We start from the raw sequence: 19,823 nt of genomic DNA, 5'->3' as shown, positions 1-19,823 counted from the left end.
AAAGGAGAGGGTGTGTTGGGTCTACAAAGCCCACGTGCCACACACAACCGTCAACTGTATTTATCTGGGCAGGTCGACACTACCCAAACACTGCCTCCCACTCTTATGATACTGTCTTGGTCCCATGATTGGCAAAACTCTTGTCTCTAGCCAGGTGCCAGGGATTGGTGAATCCAAGGCCAGCACTAGGGGCACACTCCCGGGATCCCATGCAAGTAACCTAATGAAACAGAACAACTCTCAACCCCTACAAATCCTCCCTTAAGGAGCACCGCCAGAAGAGCTGAGTTCATCCAGTGTGATCATCTCGAGTGACCGATGGGGAAACTGAAGCTTACAAAGGGAAGAGATTTACAAAACCTCCGAGTGGAAAATGGGCATGAACACCATCTGGAACTCGCGGCTTCCAGGTCAGCATTCTCGATTCTATGGCTGAGGGCTGCCCCTCCTCGATGTGTCTGTCCTTCAGGAAATTCCCGACCGACCGCCACAATTCCTTCCGCACCAGGAATCCCCCGGAGTTTGAGCTCTGTGTGGCGGGTAGTAAACTTACTCCGCAGCTCTGCACCCACTTCTCAGCAACCCAAAAGAGAGGTGAGAAAGGAGAAAAAGTCCAGGGCATCCCTGCGATAACTTGTAGCTCGTGGATAGTGGGGTAGCGGCAACAGGAGGAGGACCCGGCGGGAACACGCTGGCCCTTTAAGGGGGGGACGGAGCGCATGCGCGGCGCGGGCCAGAGTCGAGCCTGGTGGGCGGCGGGAGGCGCAGGGGACCCGGCCGGCGGCAGCAGTGGCTTCTGCTTCCCGGAGCCGGGACGCCGCCATCGGCCGGTGGGCTGCAGCTTCATACGCTGCTGCTCCCCGGGGATCGGTGTACCGGCGCCCGCCAGGGATTTGTCATTCGCCGCCGCGGGCGGAGCCTACGGACCTGCCCTCGCGCTCCGCGCGCCCCGCTCGGCTCAGCCTGGCCGCCGGAGCCCTAGCGCAGCATCCTCCGACTGCTCTTGCTGCAGCTGGTGGCGAGAGGCTACCCAGACGTTCAGTGACCTCAGCCTGGTCCCCGCAAGTCGCCCGAGCCTCTCCCCGCGATGGCTGAGCCTGGGGCCCCGCGTCCCTCTTTGGCTCGGCTGGGACCGCGCCGCGCCAGGTGCCCCCGGGACCCCCGCTGATCCGCTCCAGGCCGGGGGGATCGCAGGGCCCAGGAGCCCCGAGCAGTTGCCTCTCCGCTGCGCCCTTCCCCTCCGCCCTCTCCGTGCTGTTCCCCGGGGCTAGGGGCTAGGGGACCGAGACAAAGCCCCACTTTGTGCGGGAGGCGGGCGTGGAATGTGCGCGGCGGCGCGCGCCCCCTCCCCGCCCCGCCCCGCCGCGCCAGCTGCGAGTCTTGGCTCCAAGAAGGGTCGCGACAGAGAAGTCGCCCCCAGCGCTGTCCTATCCTCTTACATCCCGGATCGACCCCCCGGGTCCAGACTATGAGCTCATGCGGCCCCCTTCACGCGCGCCAGTGTGAGTGTGCAAGTATTCCGTAGAGGAATTTGTTCTCTCCAAAACTGGGAGTGGGCCTTGGGCCTCCTTTTCAGCGTTGCCGCAGGAGCTGTTTGGCCTCAGTCTCCCCAACCCCCCGGGGCCCTCACTTTTTCTCCTCTCAGCCATCCTAGATCGCTGCGGGTCATTGTTCTCGCTGCCAAATGGGGGTGCTTTATACAGGCTGTCAAGTTGGGGTGCGTTCTCTTCATCCCGTTTTTCAAACGAAACTGGGCTTCTAAGGCGGACCCTGGGCAACCCACCTGGCCATCCCTCCAGGTTGATGCGCTGATTCTTTCTTACCAAATAGTATTTTATTGTACAGGAGCCACGCCCTGATTTCTTAAAGGCGCCCCGCACTGTTTGGCCATGTGTTATCTCTATTGCGGGCGTGTGGGAAACCTCCTGTGAGGCACTTCTTTTTCCCCGCCTCCTGATATATCCTCCCACCCTCATCGAGGATTTAGGGATGCCAGGGGGAAAGAAGGTGGTCCCGAGTGGCAGCAGCGGTGCCTCCCCGAACTCAGCTGCCGCCGCCACCGCTGCTGCAGCGGCTGCCGCCGCCCACTCTGGCATTAAACATTTGGAGACCAGCGAAGGGGCCTCAGCACAGAGAGACGAGGAACCAGAGGAGGAAGGAGAAGAGGACCTACGAGATGGAGGTGTCCCTTTCTTCATCAACCGAGGTGGACTGCCAGTGGACGAGGCCACCTGGGAAAGGATGTGGAAGCATGTGGCCAAGATTCACCCGGATGGAGAGAAGTTGGCCCTGCGGATCCGTGGGGCCACGGACCTGCCCAAGGTAAGACATGAAGGGGACAGGCACAATGAGGATGGGTTTTATTAACCTTGGAGCTAAGAAAATAACCCACACACATCTTGCTTCTGATGGATGCAGTAGGGGACCGTTGGTAAGGTAAGATTTAATGCGGGGGGGGGGGGTCCAGAACTTTCTTTCCAGTTCCTTTGGAATCATTTGATGAGGAAGCTCCAGTGCCCCATCTCTAGGAGTCCCTCTCCCATGGCTTTCTGAGTAGGACCGCAGATGAACTGGAGAACGTGGCTTGGCATCTGTTTGGCTCAGGACACTTGACAAGCCAGAGACTAGTGATGAATGACTGGGGGAGTGCAGGACTTTGTGTGGTGAGAAAATATTTTCGTATATTATCTGCTGAGTTTGACCAGCATCACTCCAAAGGAAGTTCAGTTTGGGTTCCCTTTCAAGATGAGAAACTCAAAAGGTACGTGGCAAGTGGCAGCGCTGGGATTCTGCACCAGTCTTGGGGCTCCAAATGCTCAGCTCTGTTGGATATCAGATTCAGGGGCATTGGCAATGGCCCTGTGTGGAAGAGAAGAGCTGAGCGTTCTCCTGCATTGACTGGTACTACTCTACCACAACAGTGCCTCCATGGTGTTGCTGAGGAAGGAGAGGCTCTGTCTCATTCATCTTTGTCTTCTTGAGGGCTCCTGTGTGCCTGGCACAGGGCGGGCCCTTATGTGTTTGCTAAACGAAAGGACATTTGGGTTGTACTGTGCTGTGGTGTGCGGTGCTATACTGTGTGTGTGTTTAGTGTTTATGTTCCATCTAAGGAAGCACTGCTCCATGTACCGAGGCCATTGGTCAAAAGTCAGACTCGAGGCTTAGTCCTGAAGGAGAATGGAGTTACTGATACATGGAGACCAGGCCTGTTTTCCTTTTGCTGGGTTATTGGCATAGCTATCAGAAAATGGTTTGGGGAAAGATAATCTGAGGTTGAAGGTTGAGCTATTACTGCCTAGAGTTTCCCAGGGGGAAAAGCTAGATTGACTTTGAATAGCTACAGCATAGTCCTCTCGTTTATTTAGCTAATCTGAACTGGACATTGTTTCCACTGTCTTATCTCTAAAATAAACACTGTGCCAAACATCCTACAACACAAATTTGGGGATCTGGCTTTGGTTTTTGACCTTGGGATAAATTCCAGAACAGAAAGTATGACGTCGAGGGATTTAGGTGTTGTTTTGGATCACCTGCCTGCCCGTGTGAGCTCAAGGAATCCCCTCCGGCCTGCTTGAGTCAGTTTTCTTATATGTAAAATGAGTTGGTAGTAGAGAGGGTGAAATGAGAAATTGGGGCTATTGTGAGGGCAGAGACGAGATGCCATCCAAAGTATCTGGCTGATGAGGCCAGGGCTACACGCATGCCCCACAGTATCTGGCCCTCATGGTTCTGGCTGAATTGGACCAGAGAGCAGCAGAATGGTCACTGCTTTGGAGGACTCAAATCGTCAGTGTCCTCAATAGTGATTGGTCAGTAATGTCATCTTCAGGCCTCGTGTTCAGGAAGGAAGGACATGTTTGAAAGGATGGAGCTATTTGTTAGAGACGAAAAGTATGGAGACAGGAGTATAGAAAGACGGAGAGAATTTTGAAACTTCTCATCTTTAAGCCTTTGGGAAAGTGTGGGTGTATGATTAAGTGCATTAAGGAAGGATGAAGCTCAACTGTAAACTTGGCCCAGGGAACCCTTAGGGTGCAGGGGAGATGTGGAGGAGCCCTAGAGGCCATGGAGAATATTGGGTGTCATACTGTGAGCTGCAGAAAGGCCTGAGTCTGGCCTGTCCGCTCCCTAGTGGCCTGCTGCAGAGTCCGCGATGGGCCCAGGAACGGTTTCTTAGGATACACTATGTCTTACCAGACCACTTGAGCCAAACATTGGGAGATTTCTCACATCATGATCCATAATTTTTGGCATCTTTACAGGAAAGGAAGAGATATGGGAACAGCAAGTCTGTGGCAGCTGGCAGGAGGGGCTGGGGTGTGTTTCCCCCTCCCTCATTTTACTACAGCTTCCCATGCCCCCACATGCCTTCCCTGGGTTTTACAGGCTAAGCCTCAGCAGGAAAACGGGATCCACAGCAGCAGGGCAGTGTGGTAAAGGCAGTGCTCTTCAGGGGAAGCCATCATGTTTTCTCATCCTTGCTAGCTCATGAACTACTTGTGAGAGGAAGGTGTCCCTCAGCATCCCCAGCTGTCAGTGTGGATCATCGGCAACGCCCACTTCATGGGGATGTTGAACTGATGATGGAAAGCGTGTAGCACCTCATTAGGTGAGCATCTGATAGGTCCCCAGTGATGCACAGAGTAGGCATGCAGCAAGCCACAAGCACTTGCGGTATCTCCAAGAGCGATGCCAAACATAACAGTTTCTAGAAGAATCCAGAAGCCAGCAGCAGGCTATGCCCCTTTGTCAGACTCTCTCCTAATTGTTTCCAGCTGCCATACCTTTTAAAAGGCCTGCAAGCACTTACCCAAACCCGACTGCTAAAGACCTAGCTGTGGCTTTGACCACTGAACACCTGCAGATGGAAATCCAGACATCTTTAGAGGGCCAGAGAGCCCAAGGCAGTAGCCAGGTGTTGGGCAGCGTTCTGAGGTGTCTGCTTGCAACAGCTCTGTGATGTCCCCAGGCAGGTTTTGTTACTGCTCTTTCACGAGAAAAGGTGCATTCTGAGGCACTATTGTTCAGGAACGTCACTGAAGTCACAGGGCTGGACTCCATAGCACGGCTGGTTCTGTTCTGGTCATTGCTGAGTTTTTCTGACTCACCTCCAAGTTCAGCCACAGGTTCTCCCACCTCCCCTAAGCCTTCTCCTTGTGCTGGGCTGAGGGACTCTACTAGTAGGATTTTCCTACAACCCTGGACTGTCTGGTTCCTGTATGGTGAGATGGTCTGTAAAGCCATGCTTAGGATCTTAGGCCATTTTTGACTCTTCTTTTACAGTAGCCTTCTCAACAGGCCTTTTGTGAGGCAGGTGCCCATGATGCTTTTGTGGGTACCACCTCGTTCTGACTTGAGCCTATTCCCAAATCTCTCTGCCTGAGCTTTGGCAAGTTGTTCTTCTGTGACTCCCTCCCTGTCCAGAGTGGCTCATGAGCAGGTGTGTTCAGTCATACAGCTGCAGTTCTTGGAACCGACTTACCAAGTAGGGGTGATTTTGCTACACTGAATACCACCCAAGGTCAGGTGACTTGGGTGAATCTACAGTACTACTTAAAGAGGTTTACTAAGTAAGCTATTTCTGTCCTAGCTCCCTACCCCCATACCCTCTACCAGGATGGCTGGCCAGCCAGCCCCTCGGACACTTCTTGTGTGCGTTTGGTGCAGAGGGGTCAGGCAAATGAAGGCAGGGCCCATCCTGAGCTTGTCTCCTGCAGGCAGCTGTAAGTAATGATGCCAGTTTGAAGATGAAGTGACAGGAAAGGGGAAGTAACTTCTCCAGGCTGTGGTATCTGCTGCTAGAGACTGCCCAGACAGGAAGCAAAGGACACTGAGAGAGAAGAAGGAAGAAAGACGTGCTAGACTGTCTCTGAGCCAGCCCTTCCTTCCTGCATCTCCACAGTATCTGCTGGAGACACAGTCCTGGTCTCCCACCATCAGAAGCACCCCCAGTGTGTGGTGATAACTAGTGTGTCACTTCCCTTCCTGACAGAGCCTAGCCACGGCAACTATAGTGTTTTGAAATCCTCTGTGGCCCCAGTCTCAGGACCACTGGACAGCCTACCAAGGATATGTCCATTCACCGCCACACAGCCCCACCTTGAATGTACTTAGGACCCCTGATACTCCTTCCCTTCACCCCCACCCTTACATTTGCAGCTGGGTGGCCATGGGCAAGCTCTGTGTGGCCTTGGAGGGTCCAATGGCAGCCTACTGGGGAAAGATAGGAACATGCTGGTGAGATGTGAGATGGGTGGGGAAAGGCTGTTTTTGAAACAAGACCTGCCTGCCCGACACTGTGTTCTCTCTCCCACTGCCACACTCCTTGACAGTTTGGGTTGGTGCTTTGGAAGTCCTGGCACACCTGTCCTGCCATGGAGATGGGTGACATCCCTTGCTGAGGTTATATCCACCTGTCTAGGATAGTTCCCCGGGGGCTGAAGGTACCACCTGATAGAATGAAACACTAAGAAAACCAGTTTTCGCCTAGGGCTCAAGCCAGAGTATATTAGTCGGTTTTTTCATTGCTATAATGAAATACCTGAGGCAGGACACTATTGAAGAAATGAGGTTTATTTAGCTTGCAGCCTTATGGGCTGGAGGGGCCTGTGTTGGTTCAGACTGTGATAAGGTCTAAGGACATTGGATAGCATCATGACAAGAGCTTGGGGAAGCAGATCACACTGGAAGCAAGAAGCCAGCCACAGGAAGGGGGAGCTGGTTGACGACAACCCTGAGAACTGCCTTCTGCCTTTCCAAGGGTGTACCTCCAGTGGCCTAATACTTTGTCTAGAACCCACCCAAGGACAAACACCTTTGTCATATCCAAGCCATAGACCAGAGTGAACCCCCAAACCCAAACAAATTAACCCCAATACGAACATTCTTGTAAAACATTAATAATGCATATTTTAAATTTAATATAGTCAGTGGATCCTCCTGTGTTTTCTAAAATGATTTAACAGCATAAAATTGCAAGGTCACTATAAGCTCCACATTAAAAGTACAGTCAGGTGTCAAGGATGGTTGAGCTGAGGGCCTTGGAGGAGGCTTAGGAAAGAAGGGTTCCCAGGGAAATGGGCTCAGAGTAGGAGCCTCCCCCGGGTGCTGCTCTGAGGGGCTGGAAGCTCCAGGGTGTGCCTATCCATGTGACTGAGCTTTTTTCTCCTTCTGTCCCTAGATTCCCATACCAAGTGTGCCTACTTTCCAGCCGACGACGCCCGTCCCTGAGCGCCTGGAAGCCGTGCAGCGCTACATCAGGGAGCTGCAGTATCCTCTTGGGTCCAGAGCTGTGGCCACCACTTAGTGACAGCCCCAAAGACCAAGTGTGGCCTGTAGGGCCAGCTCACTCCCAACTCCAGAGTGGCCATTCACTGGCATCTCTGTTCCCTGGAGCTGCCAAGGTTGTATCTGAGTGCTGGACCCAATCCAGCTTCTCCAGCACATGCTTCCCCATGGTGTGTATGGAGGGGGGAGACGGGGAGCTCCTAAGTATCTTAATGAGAAAAGGAGGTGTCAGCTGCCATTCATCCTGCCCCAGCCAAGGGACAGAAGCGGCTCTTTGGGGGCTATTGCAGTGCTGGGTTTGGGAGGACGGGGGAGGGAAAAGGATCTTTTGCTCCAAGGTATAACATCCGCATCTTCAAGTTTTCTTCTAATTCTTGGCATTCTTCTTCCCTGGCAGCAGGCTACCTGCCTTTTGCCTCTGCTCTGGGCCCCTGGAGCTTCTGCCTGAGAGCCATGTGTCCTGGGTCCTGTGTTCCTTACTTGCTCGTTCCTGTGGCTCATACATCTGACTTATAGCACACAGAACCACCAGCCCAGGGGGTTCCACTACACACAATGGGCTGGGCCCCCTCCCCACACCAATCACTAATTTAAACAATTCACCACAGGAATACCCACAGGCCAGCCTGGAGGGGGCATTTTCTCAGTTAAGGTTCCCCCTACCCAATGGCTCTAGCTTGTGTCATGTTGATGTTTAACTAGCTGGCACAGGGGAGGTGGTAGCCCCTTCAGCCTTCTGGACTGTTTGGAAAACCCAGCACTTCCAGGAACTGTCCCCAGCTAAGGCTGCTTTCTCAGCCCTACTGGGCTGGCTGCCCACTCAATCTCCTATCCTGAGACAGGAGGACAAGGGAGACGGCTAGAGAGTGGGGAGAGGAGCTATGAGAGCGAGGAGAACCCCCACGCTGTACCCTACTCCCTCTTCCCAGAGAACAAATCCTAAGCATCCCTCCTGCGGCTTTGTGGCAGATGTTCTAAGGGGTCCTTCTGTAGCCACCCTAAGGTCTGGGGTGGCAGCCAAGGTAACAACACAGCCTTCCAAACCAAGCCAGGAAGCCCTTAACCACTGTCCCAGGTACAATCACACAGGGACACAGTTCTTTGAAATTAAGAAGAGCAGACCTCTGACAGGGTAAGTACAGGGCCTCTCTGCTGGGGCTCTCATTGGGGTTTCCCGCACCTCCCACTGGGTTTGATCCCACTAGGGAACCTTGTTGGTTTGCCTTTGAGTGACAGCTTAAGAAGTTAGCCAGGACTTTCCTAAGAAAAGCTGACCATAGGATGGGGGAAGGGTGCCACCCTGGGAAAGGAAATCCCGATGATATAGCCACCCAAGGTTGATGAAAGGGAGGCTCAAACGAGCTGGTAGAGCAGCCCCTCCTCCCCAGCTTGCCTGGTTGGGGATAGATGCTATGGACAGGGAGTAGAGGCAGGATGGGGAGTAAGCAGCGAAGGGTCTTTTCCCTTTTCTCTCCTTGAAGCCTCCCATGAACTCTGCACTTCATGGTACCTATGTACTTACCCAGTTTGTCCTGAATTCTTCTGGTCATGAAGTAGAAAGTCCAGTGTCTAAGCATCAGATCCCACAAGAAAAAACAAAAAATTGTTTCTCTCACTCCCTAGCCCGTCATGACTCAGCATGCAGACCGAATCTCTTGTTCTAGACAGTTTGTTTCACGTTGCTTATTTACTTAATTGGGGGGGGGGGTGATGCCCTGAGTTGCTTATTCATTTAATTAGTTGCCCCATCTAGAAACCCTTGGGTTGAACCCATCTTCTCTGATCCCAGGCTTTGCTCTTGTCCTTCAATTGCTGCTGTGTGCTGGTGTTCCATTCCATCCTGCCATAGCATACAAGAATCCCAGGCAATGCCAGTGACCAAGCTGAGTCCCCAGACCTGGAGGACAGAATGTTTTTAAATGGCCTAGTTTTTTGCCAGGTGGTGGTGGCTCATCCCTTTAGTCCCAGAACTGAGGAGGCAGAGTCTGGCAGATCTCTTAGTTAAGAGGCCAGCCTGGTTTGCCGAGTGAGTTCCAGGACAGTCAGGGCTACACAGAGAAACCCTGTCTGGGGGTGGGGGGGGGGAGAAAGAAAGGAAGGAAGGAAGAAAGAAAGAAAGAAAGAAAGAAAGAAAAGAAAAGAAAGACAGAAAGAAAAGAAAGAAAGAAAGTTAAGTGCAGGGTCAGATGTCTTCCTGATAGCAAGTTCTTTGGACAGCCGTGGTTAGATGAGGAGTGTTTAGTGTGCTCAGGAAGGGACAGCATCAATGTTGAACTTCTCCCCTCCCCCAGCCCCACTGCCCCCGGGAGAAGGCACCGGGCGCCTCTGGTCCTGCCTCCATTCATGGCGCCTTCTCCTAGAAGTCTTTGAGCAGGGGCCAGGCCAGAGAGGAAAAAGTGAATGGAGGGAAATGGCAGAGAGAGTGGGCTTACTTCCTGAGCTCCAGGGCCTGCCTCCTCATCCCCTCACACTCTAGACGTGGGAGGGGAAAGGAAACACCAGGCCCGGGAGGACAGCTGGGGGCAGGGAAGTCTCTGCCCAGTGGGCAGGAGACCAGCTCCGCCTCCCTTTCTCATAGGCTGATGGACCTGGCCAAGGAAATGACCAAAGAGGCTCTGCCAATCAAATGCCTGGAAGCTGTGATCCTGGGAATGTATCCTTCCTCTAGCCTGGGAGAGTCTTGCTTGGAGTGGCTAAGCCTTGGCTGCCTGCTGTGGAATGGGAGTGTCCCAAGGCCTCCTGGGCTCTCTGGTGTTAGCATATCTTGGTCCCCAGCGTGGAGCAGCCTCCCGAGGAGGAGGAGGAAACTCTGCAAAAGGGAAGATTCTTGGGGAGGTCATCGTCTCAGTGCCTCCTCTTGCTACCTTGCCAGGCCTGCTGTATAGCTCATTTCTTGGGTCCCATGGACAAGGTGACCCTGTTAAAACTCCAAATCTGGGTACAGTGTTGTATCCTGGTTGTCGTGCCATTTCTAAGTCTGGGAGAAGCAGCAGGGAGGCCCGCTGTTGGCACATCTAGATCGTGCTGATTATAGAGAACACAGATAGGGTCTTGGAAGCCGAACTGCCGACAAAGATGCACAGGGTTTCTCAGCCAGCCCCCCCCCCCAAGGGTACAGGTGCTTCTAGGAAGACTGACGAGCCCCCCCCCCCCCGGAAAGCAGCCCTCTGCAGGGACCCCAGTCAGGGCTAGGGCGGGAGATGGGTATTTGTGACCAGTTTGTCTGACTTCAGAAGATGGCCACACAGGGCCTTTCCCTAGCACTTTCCTTAACTCACTGATTCACCAGTTACCTCACCAACAGCATGCCCACCCTGGAACGCTTCCCCATCAGCTTCAAGACCTATTTCTCAGGGAACTACTTCCGCCACATTGTGCTGGGGGTGAACTTTGGGGGCCGCTACGGAGCCCTGGGCATGAGCCGGAGGGAGGACCTGATGTATAAACCTCCAGCCTTCCGCACACTCAGCGAGCTCGTGCTGGACTACGAGGCGGCCTACGGCCGCTGCTGGCATGTGCTGAAGAAGGTGAAGCTGGGCCAGTGTGTGTCCCATGACCCCCACAGTGTGGAGCAGATCGAATGGAAGCACTCCGTGCTGGACGTCGAGAGGCTGGGCCGGGAAGACTTCCGCAAGGAGCTGGAACGTCATGCCCGAGACATGCGTCTCAAGGTTAGAACCAGCAGTGGTCCCCAGGGCCAGTGTCACCTTCTGCTTCCTCATAGGCTCCCCGCCATGCTTTCACGGGCTTGCCCTGACCAGTAGGGATTGCCTGAGAATGACTCAGGCATTACTCGAAGAAGTCCTGTTGTTGAAGTTGAACCCTTGGTGTGCAGACCAAGAACTCTACTCTAGAAGGAGGAAGGCAGTGGGCTGGGGTTGCACAGTCATAGGTCTTTGGCATGTGAAGGACATGGGTGCTTTAGTGCCTAGCCTATAAGAATGTGACAGGGTAGGGTAGTGAGCCACCTCCACCTTCCCGGTCCATCCTGACTCCTGAGTCCCTGAGCTCCCTGCCTGGTAAAGGACCAGGAGATCAGCAGAAAGGGGAAGGGCACCTAGGAGGAAGACGGGGAGCTTGGCTGCTCCTCCCCTTTCCCCACCACTCAGCAGGTGCTGCAGATTGGAGGAATCTCTTGGGCCAAGAACAGTAGACTAAGATCCTGAGGAGTTGGCTCCCACAGCCTTCTAGCGGATAAGATTGGGGAGGGGGGCTCTCAATCTCCCTGGACCAGAGATACCTTTCCTGGGGCCTGCTGGGGCTCTCTCTGGAGTGGTCAGCCCCTCTCTATCATGCAGCCCTACTGCACTGTGACCTGCAGCTTCAGATGTCTGCAGTTAACATTGCCTTTCTCTAAGGTAGATGCTGCCACAGGCCTGCGTTACAGAGAGGATTTTCTGTGCTGGGGCTACTCCCTTCTCCCAGCTTGGCAGCCCCGCACTGAGCGGTATTTCCAGGTAGCAACAAGATGTAGATAGAAATGGAGCCTATATAGACACCTTTTGACTCAGCCTGATCAGAGAGAGTTAGACTCCCTGTGTTGCTTCTTTTTCAGCTCCAAGAAAACTCAAAGGAGGCTGACCACACTACATAAAGGGTGGTTCCGTTTTTTTGGTTTTATTTTTGTGTTTTTTTTTTTTTTTTTCTGAACCAGAGATGCAGTTACCAGTCTGATGTCTTTCCGGCCTGAGAGAGTTGATGTCACTATCGGGCAAGAAGGACCTGTCCCAGAGCATTTGCTGCATCTGGCACACTTTTGTCTTTCCTGCATAAAATGGCCTTTCTTCAAAGGTGTTTCCCAGCCCTATGATGGCCCAGTGACAGCTCCTATACTATGTTCGGAACCCTCAGGGAGTAGACAACCCTTCCAAGGATCTCCTGCTCTGGTGGTTTAAGTGCCAGGGATGACCCAGAGACAAGGCAAAGGCCACCCCAGGCTTGAAGTGCAACAGTGCCTAGGGCAGCTTCCAGGGAAGGTGGCTCCCAGGAGAGCAGTGTGGGCCATGGGGGAGCCCAGAACATGCTTTTGTTTCTTCCTCACCATCCAGATTGGCAAGGGGACAGGCCCTCCCTCTCCCACCAAGGACCGGAAGAAGGATGTTTCCTCCCCACAGAGGGCCCAGTCCAGCCCCCACCGCAGGAACAGCCGCAGTGAGAGACGGTGAGAAAAGAGACCCAAAAAAGCCTCGTTCCCTTTTCTCTCCTCCTCCTCCCGGTCCCTCTTCACTCCTCTTTTCTCCTTCCCATCCATCCCTCTTTGAGAAGTCACTTGGGATGATGGGTCCGTGTGTCTGTGTGTTGACCTTGCCTACAGCAATGTGGTGCCATTTCCCCAAAGAAAACACCCCTCAGCTGTTTTCAATTACCCTATGTCTGACAAAGGCAGAAGAATGGACTAATGAGAGAGGGTGAACCCGATGGGGCTCACACAAGGCCCTGAGCTCTCCTGCAGTTTGCTGAAGGGGCTCGTCTATGACCCAAGGCTGCACAGCCTGGAGAGAAGGCTTAGAACACAACTTTTGCCCCTATGGTCTGGGTTTTTGTCTGTGTCCAAATGGCAAGATTTGCTATTTAAATACCAGGCCTCTCACTCTGATCCACTCTCCCACATACCATTCTGGCTCTTACTGTAAGTATAATTGTCCTTCTAAAGTCACCTGTCCTCTATGAAGTGAGGGGTGCTGAGCAGAACTCGTGCTGAAATACCCATCACCCTGACTTTGATCTAGGAGGCTTTTGTAGGGAACCAGTTCTGGGCTGTATTTGAAGCTTTTTACCCACAAACTAACAGTCTAGGAAATGTCATCAAAGAGCAAGAGGCTGTGTGGCAGGAGGGGATCCTCTAGGACACCCCAGGGTCCCCACACCCTCTGCTGCTGTTGTAAAGATCCTTACAGGGGGAGCCAGCAGGACAGGCCTACCTCCCTCCTTCCCTCCTTCCCTCCCTCCCTCCACTCACTCCTCTTCTGCACCCTCTGTTTTTCTTCCTACAGGCCTTCAGGGGAGAAGAAGTCTGCAGAGCCCAAAGCCATGCCAGACCTCAATGGGTACCAGATCCGGGTGTGAGGCAGATGCCAGCACCCCCAGGCCTCCTCTGCTTCTGGAGGCCCTGACCCACCTACTTTGTTCAGGCAGGGGCTGGTGATGGGCTGGGCTGGGGGTGACAGGCAGGAAGGATGCCTTGCAAGTCAGCCCCAGGTGACTTTCCCTCTCATGGAGTCAAGCCCCTAACTTTGGGCCAAGAAGCAGTATTTTATTTGGAGTTTTAGCCCTACAATTGAAGTTTAAGGTATGTGGAGGGAAAGACATGGGTATGCTTGCTGGTTGCTGTCAAAGAGTGCTCTATCAAAGTACTGTGTGTCTTGGGGAGAAGGGCTTGCTGGTTCCATGGGCTCCTTCTTTCATCAGTGATTGGGGTTGGTGAGCCTCGCCAGCCTGTGGGGTGAGGGTGGGGTGGGGTAGGGATGGAGAATCATGTCCCAGAGAAAGGGAAGCAGGGTAGGGGTCCCCTGAAAAAGGTCCATTTATTCCTCAAATCAGGAACTTGGCAGAGAACCCATCTGCCTAAGGTGGAAGCCTATGGCCCAGGAGAGCCCTCAGGTCAGTGTGACTCTTAAGTGACTCTTAAGCACTGTGCTCCCCCCCAACACAAATAGAGAGAGAGAGAGAGAGAGAGAGAGAGAGAGAGAGAGAGAGAGAGAAGAGAGAAGAGAGAGAGGGAGGAAGGGAGGGAGGGAGATGTCACCATGGCCAGCCCAGGATTAGGCTCTAGGTGAACCAGAAGAGACCATGCAGGGAAGAGTTCCTGGCCCCCAGGAACTAGTCTTGACTATTCCTGCAGCCCAGGGACTCCTTGCAAAAGGGCTGGGCTTTGTCGAGAGCCCAGAACTGCACATGTGACACCATGACCTTGAGAAACTGGCTGGGCATGGGGAAGTTGAGTCGGGCCCTCTAGTTATGAGAGTGGGTTCTTCTCTCCCATTCTAATAATCTCAGCCCTTGCTGGGGAAATAAGACCAGACCAGGATGCCTATACCCCAGGCCCACCTTCCCTGCCTTAGCTGCCCATTTAGGCTTGGGGTGGCAGCCAGCCAGCTTGAGCAGTTTCATGGGACACTGGCAGGGAGGAGCCTAGGCAGCAGGAGTTGTCTATCTCCTGGCCTCAGGGCAAGAGATCCCTGATAGGAAAGTGAGGTATGGAGAGGGGCTGTCAGGACTGGGCAGGGGTAGGCAGCCCACAAGTTGGAAGTGTAAGTGAGGAGTGTGGGAGGCAGTTCAGGAGAAGGCTGTGTGAGGACAGAGTTCCCTGCAGCACAGACAGTACTTGTCAGGTTGCTGGAGGCTTTAAGTGACAGAGGATCACAGGGTAAGGTGACCATGAAAGGGCTTTCCTGAGAGGCAGAGTCAGCCCAAGCAGCTGCCACGTGGCTGCAGAGGGTTGAGGGCGTGGATAAGAGCAACAGAACTAGGAACTCAAATGCCTACAGGACTAATGAGGAAGAGTGCTGGGTGGGGACTGTGTCCAGGAAAGAGCTTTTCCCATTAAAGTGGGCTGCTGCATTCTACTGGTCCCACAGTGCAGACCCTAAGAGGTAGTTTGGGGGGTGGGTCTTTTGCTTTTGTAATTTTGTAAAAGTTAACAATCAGTGCCAGAAATAATCACTATAGGTGAGAGAGAACCAGCCTGGAACCTCTGGGGTAGAGAGCTTGGGCTGGTTTGTGGGGAGACTCCTGCTGCACTGTGTATGGAAATGTGACCATTTTAAGTTTCCCAAAGGCAGAAAGGGCCCACTACCTGTGTCATCCCCCTTACCCCATCTTGCAGAGATCACGTGTGTGGTTGCTGGCTCACCAGAGAGGATACAGTAGGGTGGAATGGTGATGCTCTTCCCTGCCCGGAAATGCATGGCTGCTGGAAGTAAAGAGGAAGGGGAGGAGGAAGGGGATGCCTTTGCTGGTGACATGTCACAGAGGCTGGCTGCCCATCACACCAACAGCTCTTAGGCCCAGAATTAGACCCATGGACCCAGCACAGGCACCATGGGAGGCCAGCTGCTTAGTCCCTTATCTCACCTGGCTCCTCCTGGAGTCAGAGGGTCACTGGGAAGTGTATAGCCTTCCCCTAGGCTATACCCCATGGCCAGTTCCATGGTTGGAGCCCCAAAGGAACATAACACTATTTGATCCACTTCAGAGTTCAGGGAGTAGGGACAGTGGTCCCCATGCTCCCATGCCCACTTGAGAGGTACGAGACTGGACAAGATCTTTTCTGACTATGAATGTGGCTGCTTATCCGTAGTCCTGTATGTCTCTGGGAACTTCAAGATGTGACAGAGTATGGGAGAAAGAGGTGTGAGGGGAGCTGGAGTCTATACTTAAGAGAAGAGCTCCAGGTCCCAGAGCCTTTGGACAGTGGCTCTGGGCCCCCTTCCTCTGAGGCCCAGGAGAGGAGGAAGCAGATGGAGCTCAGGCTTGTTCAGGCTGTGGGGGAGCAGCTGATGGCCAGCTGTGACCAGCCCCCTGCTGTTCACCTCTCCTGAGCTAAGGACCTCAGGCCTGTGGAGATTGTCATAGGCCACAGTGGTGCTTTTTATTTTTTACTCTTTTTCATATGTAGCAAGCCACTCTCCCCTCCGGGGCCATCTACATGGGCTGTGCTTTCTGGGGCTGGCCTGGCTGTGTGGTTTCTGGGGAGGCAGAGGTCGGGACTTTGGGGCCTTAGTCACCATCCATGGCATCACTTCATCTCACTTCCTGTGGGGGACAGGGATCTGGCAGGTGTGACCCCAGACTTCCTAACTCAAGCCTGCCTTTGGGGGCTGCTGGCTGAGGGGGGTCAAGGTGAGGTCAGAGGAAGTTCCTTGGTGGAGGTGGCTGGGGGGTGGGGGAGGGGGGACAGAGGTTCCCTGTGCTTTGGAGTCGGGTCAGAACACTAGGAAGTTGGCTTCAGAGAACCTTCCTCTCCACCCAGCTCCCTGCCAGTCCTTTCCCTCCATAGCCTCACATTTCCATGCTCCCCTGGTCCCTCATGCCAGCCACTCATCCATGGTGGGCATGGCCAAGTGGGCAGAGCAGCAGCCCCCTGGCCCCAGACGCGATGATGAAGCCTAGGGACCAGATACTGAGGAGCAGACTCAGAAAATTGACCATGGCTGATGTCTAGTCCTTCCTTATCATATCATGCCCCAACCCCTGCCAGCTGGGATGACTTCCTGGCTCAGGAAATAGGTCTAATGATAACTGTGTAGTGCCCCAAGGTCTGTGTGCATGAACACCTGGCTTTCCTGCCTGGAATGGATTCTGGCTTAACATATCACTGCGCCAACCTGGTGTGCTGGGGAGTGGTGGTGGTTAAGAGTGCAAGGATGTGCAGGTGGGGCCCATAAACTAGAGGTGTAAAAGGCCAGGATGTTCTAGAGGGAGTAGATGGGAGCTAAGGACTAACACTGCCAGGTGCCACAGCTTCCCACCAGTGTCTCCAGGCAGGTGGGGCTGCCACAGTGCTAGCTGCAAGTCCCTTTCTAGGACCCATTCACTTCAGCTTGGTGCTTTGGGGTCCCAAGCCTCCTTGTCGATTTAAGTCTAAAAAGAAGTCTGGATACAGTCGACCCTTGGGCCAGTGATGATGGACCGTCCACCCCCTGTGCTTTGTTCAACTGATGTGTTGTCCTAGCTGTCGTTATCCCTGTCTTCCTATCAGTATTACCCCCGCCATTCAGTGCACACTGTCTCTCTCATTCCTTTCTCAATTCCCCCCGAAATGAATAAAGTCTCCCCAGCTCCTGTTGTATGGGCTGGCAGAAACCACATGGACCCTTGTCTGCTTCACTTTGGGATCTGGAGCCCAAGCCCATTCCCATACCCGTCGGCCCCACTGGCTGCAGGAAGATGCCAAGATCCTAAGCAGATGGGAGGAGAACGGAAGAGTGGGGAGCAGGAAGCCTCCCAGCCCTGGCAAGCCACGGTGGTGGCTGGTGGCGGTGTTTCTGGGTTCTGACTCTCAGCCTGTCAAAGCTATTCAGCTCTTGCTAGCCCTAATCTGGGATTAGGTTTCCTATCCTGCCAGGGGGCACCTCTTCCTCACACAACTCCCAGGATATAGCCATGCCCAAGCCCTCCACAGTCCATCAGGATAAAGGAGAAAGCCAGTTCATTTCAGGAAGCCACAGTGGCAGGGATTCCTTCTCAGCAGTTGCCCAGCCACGGCTTTGGGAAAACCTCTGGACCCAACACTGTCCTCTCTATTGTCCTTTGGCTCTGGACCTCTTACCCACCCACACTAAGGCAAGTGCAAACACTTTTCACTTATCTGGTAGAGCCCACAGCATTTGTCTTTAAGCTTAAGAGTGCTGTGATGACCAGGCTTGGGGTCAGCATGGCAGCTGGCAAGGAGAAGCGATCTGCTAATATCTACGGGTAGCTTGACCCCCTTGATTTACACTGACCACTTAAATTGAGACAGTCTTGTTGTCACCCCAAATTTAAAACAAACACAATTACATAAAGGTATCCAGAATTTGTGGATATGGTGAATGCATGGTGTTCCGTGGGGATGCACTGTTTTCACATGTAAATCTAGCTACAATGAAATACAGTAGAGGACTTGTGGATATGGTGAATGCATGGTGTTCCATGGGGATGCACTGTTTTCATGTGTAAATCTAGCTACAATGAAATACAGCAGACTTGCTAAGAAACCCCAGTGGTACAGGCCCACAGGGCCCACAGGGCCTGGAACTGCTCTTGAATTGAGGGATAGGGATGGCCTAGGGTGAGTGTAGGTCATCAGTGAGTCATGCTCATTGTAGTCACTGCTAAGTCACTTTCACAGACTGGGCTGGAGTGAGCCAGGCTCATCATGGTCACTGCTAAGCCACTTTGATAGAATGCAGATATATATATTGTTGCTACTGACCTCTGGGCTGCTCAGAACCCCATTTCCTGGAGGAGGCATTTGCCTTGCTCTCTGCTGCCCGGGCTGTCCCAGGCACACAGCCTAGCTGTATCTCATTCAGACTCATGACTAAGTTGACACTTCCCAAAAGCCCTAAAGAGACTGATGGACTGAGTCATCCTCCCCATCTGCCAGGACCTAGCATTTCGACTGCTACTGTGGAGGGCAGTGGCAATAGGAAGCAATTGTTGTATCAAGGACTGAGATTGACCCAGATGCAGGTTGCCTGGCAACACTTAGAGTTTGCCAAGGGGGTGGAGAATCAGCTGTTAAAGTCCAACAGGTGGAGTCAGACCATCTAGTGAGCCAGCCCATACATGACAACTCTTTGTAATCCCTAGACAGAATTTGCTAATAGAAAACAAAATTTCCAGCTGGGCGTTGGTGGTGCACGCCTTTAATACCAGCACTCGGGAGGCAGAGGCAGGCGGATCTCTGTGAGTTCGAGGCCAGCCTGGTCTCCAGAGCGAGTGCCAGGATAGGCTCCAAGGCTATACAGAGAAACCCTATCTCGAAAAACAAAAACAAACAAAAATTTCCAAGAATGCAAGTGTAATAAAATATAAGACGTCATTCTCTCCAGAGCTAGCTGGTCCCGCTCTGTAGGTCATAGGGATGGAGGATAGTACAGAAGGGCCAACTTCCCTGCAAAACACATGGATTTCACACTCTTCTGCCCCGGTGTAATTTGCACCTCACCAGGCTTTCTAGATGTCCCTTGTCTTCAACAGTTAAAGGACAGGCAAGGGTGTTGGGGATCCTGGGTCCCAGACAGCTCTTTCCTAGTAGAAACTAGAGATGGGCTTCCAGGCCCTGGGAAAAGAGAAACTGCACTGCAAATTACTTAGTATACCAAAACCTGGTTCTCCAGTGAGTCACTACATTCCAGCATAGGAACTGGAAAAAGCAAATGAAGCTGGTTGATCGGATCCCTTCCACCAGAAAGCTGTATCTGAGCTCTTCCCTGCTCCTGCCCTACGATGGGCAACCTGCAAGAAAGCCTGGCTCCTCTATTCTCCTGGGAAGGGTATGTCTGAGTAGCTTAAGCCAGCAAGAAATTAAGCCACAATTCAAGACTCTGGGCTTGTCACTGGGTCTCTGCTTCCTGGGGTGGAAGAGCTATCAAGACCATACCCCTACTGCCTCCTAGTGGGAGGAGAAATCTCTCTGTAAAGTGTTTGTTGTGCAAGCATGAGGACCTGAGTTGGACCCTTCAAACCAACATAAAACTGGGCACGGTGGCACAGTCTTGTAATCCCAGCACTGGGGAAGCAGAAAGGATCCCTGGAGCTCACTGGCCAGCCAGTCTAGACTACTTAGTATGTCCTAAGCCAGTCTCAAAAAACAGGGTGATGGACCCTGAAGGGCACCCACACAAAGGCACACCCACCTGAACATGCACACACACACACTAAGTGGAAGCTCAGCGTAAACTGTTAACCAAATTCTGGGTGTGTGTTGAGGGACTGAGGCACCAGGGGATCCTCCATGCAATGGAAAAAATGCACTAGAACTGTAAACTCAAAGCTTGGAGTTTTCAAATACTCCCAGCCTGTGTGGCCAGTTATCCAACCTTCCTGGG

At 53.1% G+C, this 19,823-nt stretch overlaps 1 protein-coding gene across 1 annotated transcript; it reads left to right on the top strand.

Moving 5' to 3' along the window:
- Positions 1–767: 767 nt before the first annotated feature.
- Vash1 (vasohibin 1) lies at positions 768–17,100 on the top strand. Its single transcript, XM_035445170.1, has 7 exons — positions 768–2,322; positions 7,181–7,269; positions 8,363–8,419; positions 9,866–9,940; positions 10,577–10,958; positions 12,336–12,448; positions 13,281–17,100. The coding sequence occupies exons 1-7, from the start codon at positions 1,990–1,992 to the stop codon at positions 13,351–13,353; spliced, it is 1,122 nt and encodes a 373-aa protein (XP_035301061.1). The 5' UTR covers positions 768–1,989; the 3' UTR covers positions 13,354–17,100.
- Positions 17,101–19,823: the final 2,723 nt, after the last annotated feature.

Source organism: Cricetulus griseus, chromosome 5 (genome assembly GCF_003668045.3).
Source record: "Cricetulus griseus strain 17A/GY chromosome 5, alternate assembly CriGri-PICRH-1.0, whole genome shotgun sequence".
Classification (NCBI taxonomy): Eukaryota; Metazoa; Chordata; class Mammalia; order Rodentia; family Cricetidae; genus Cricetulus; species Cricetulus griseus.
The sequence above is the reverse complement of the archived record's forward strand: the minus strand, read 5'-3'. Positions and strand labels throughout refer to the sequence as shown.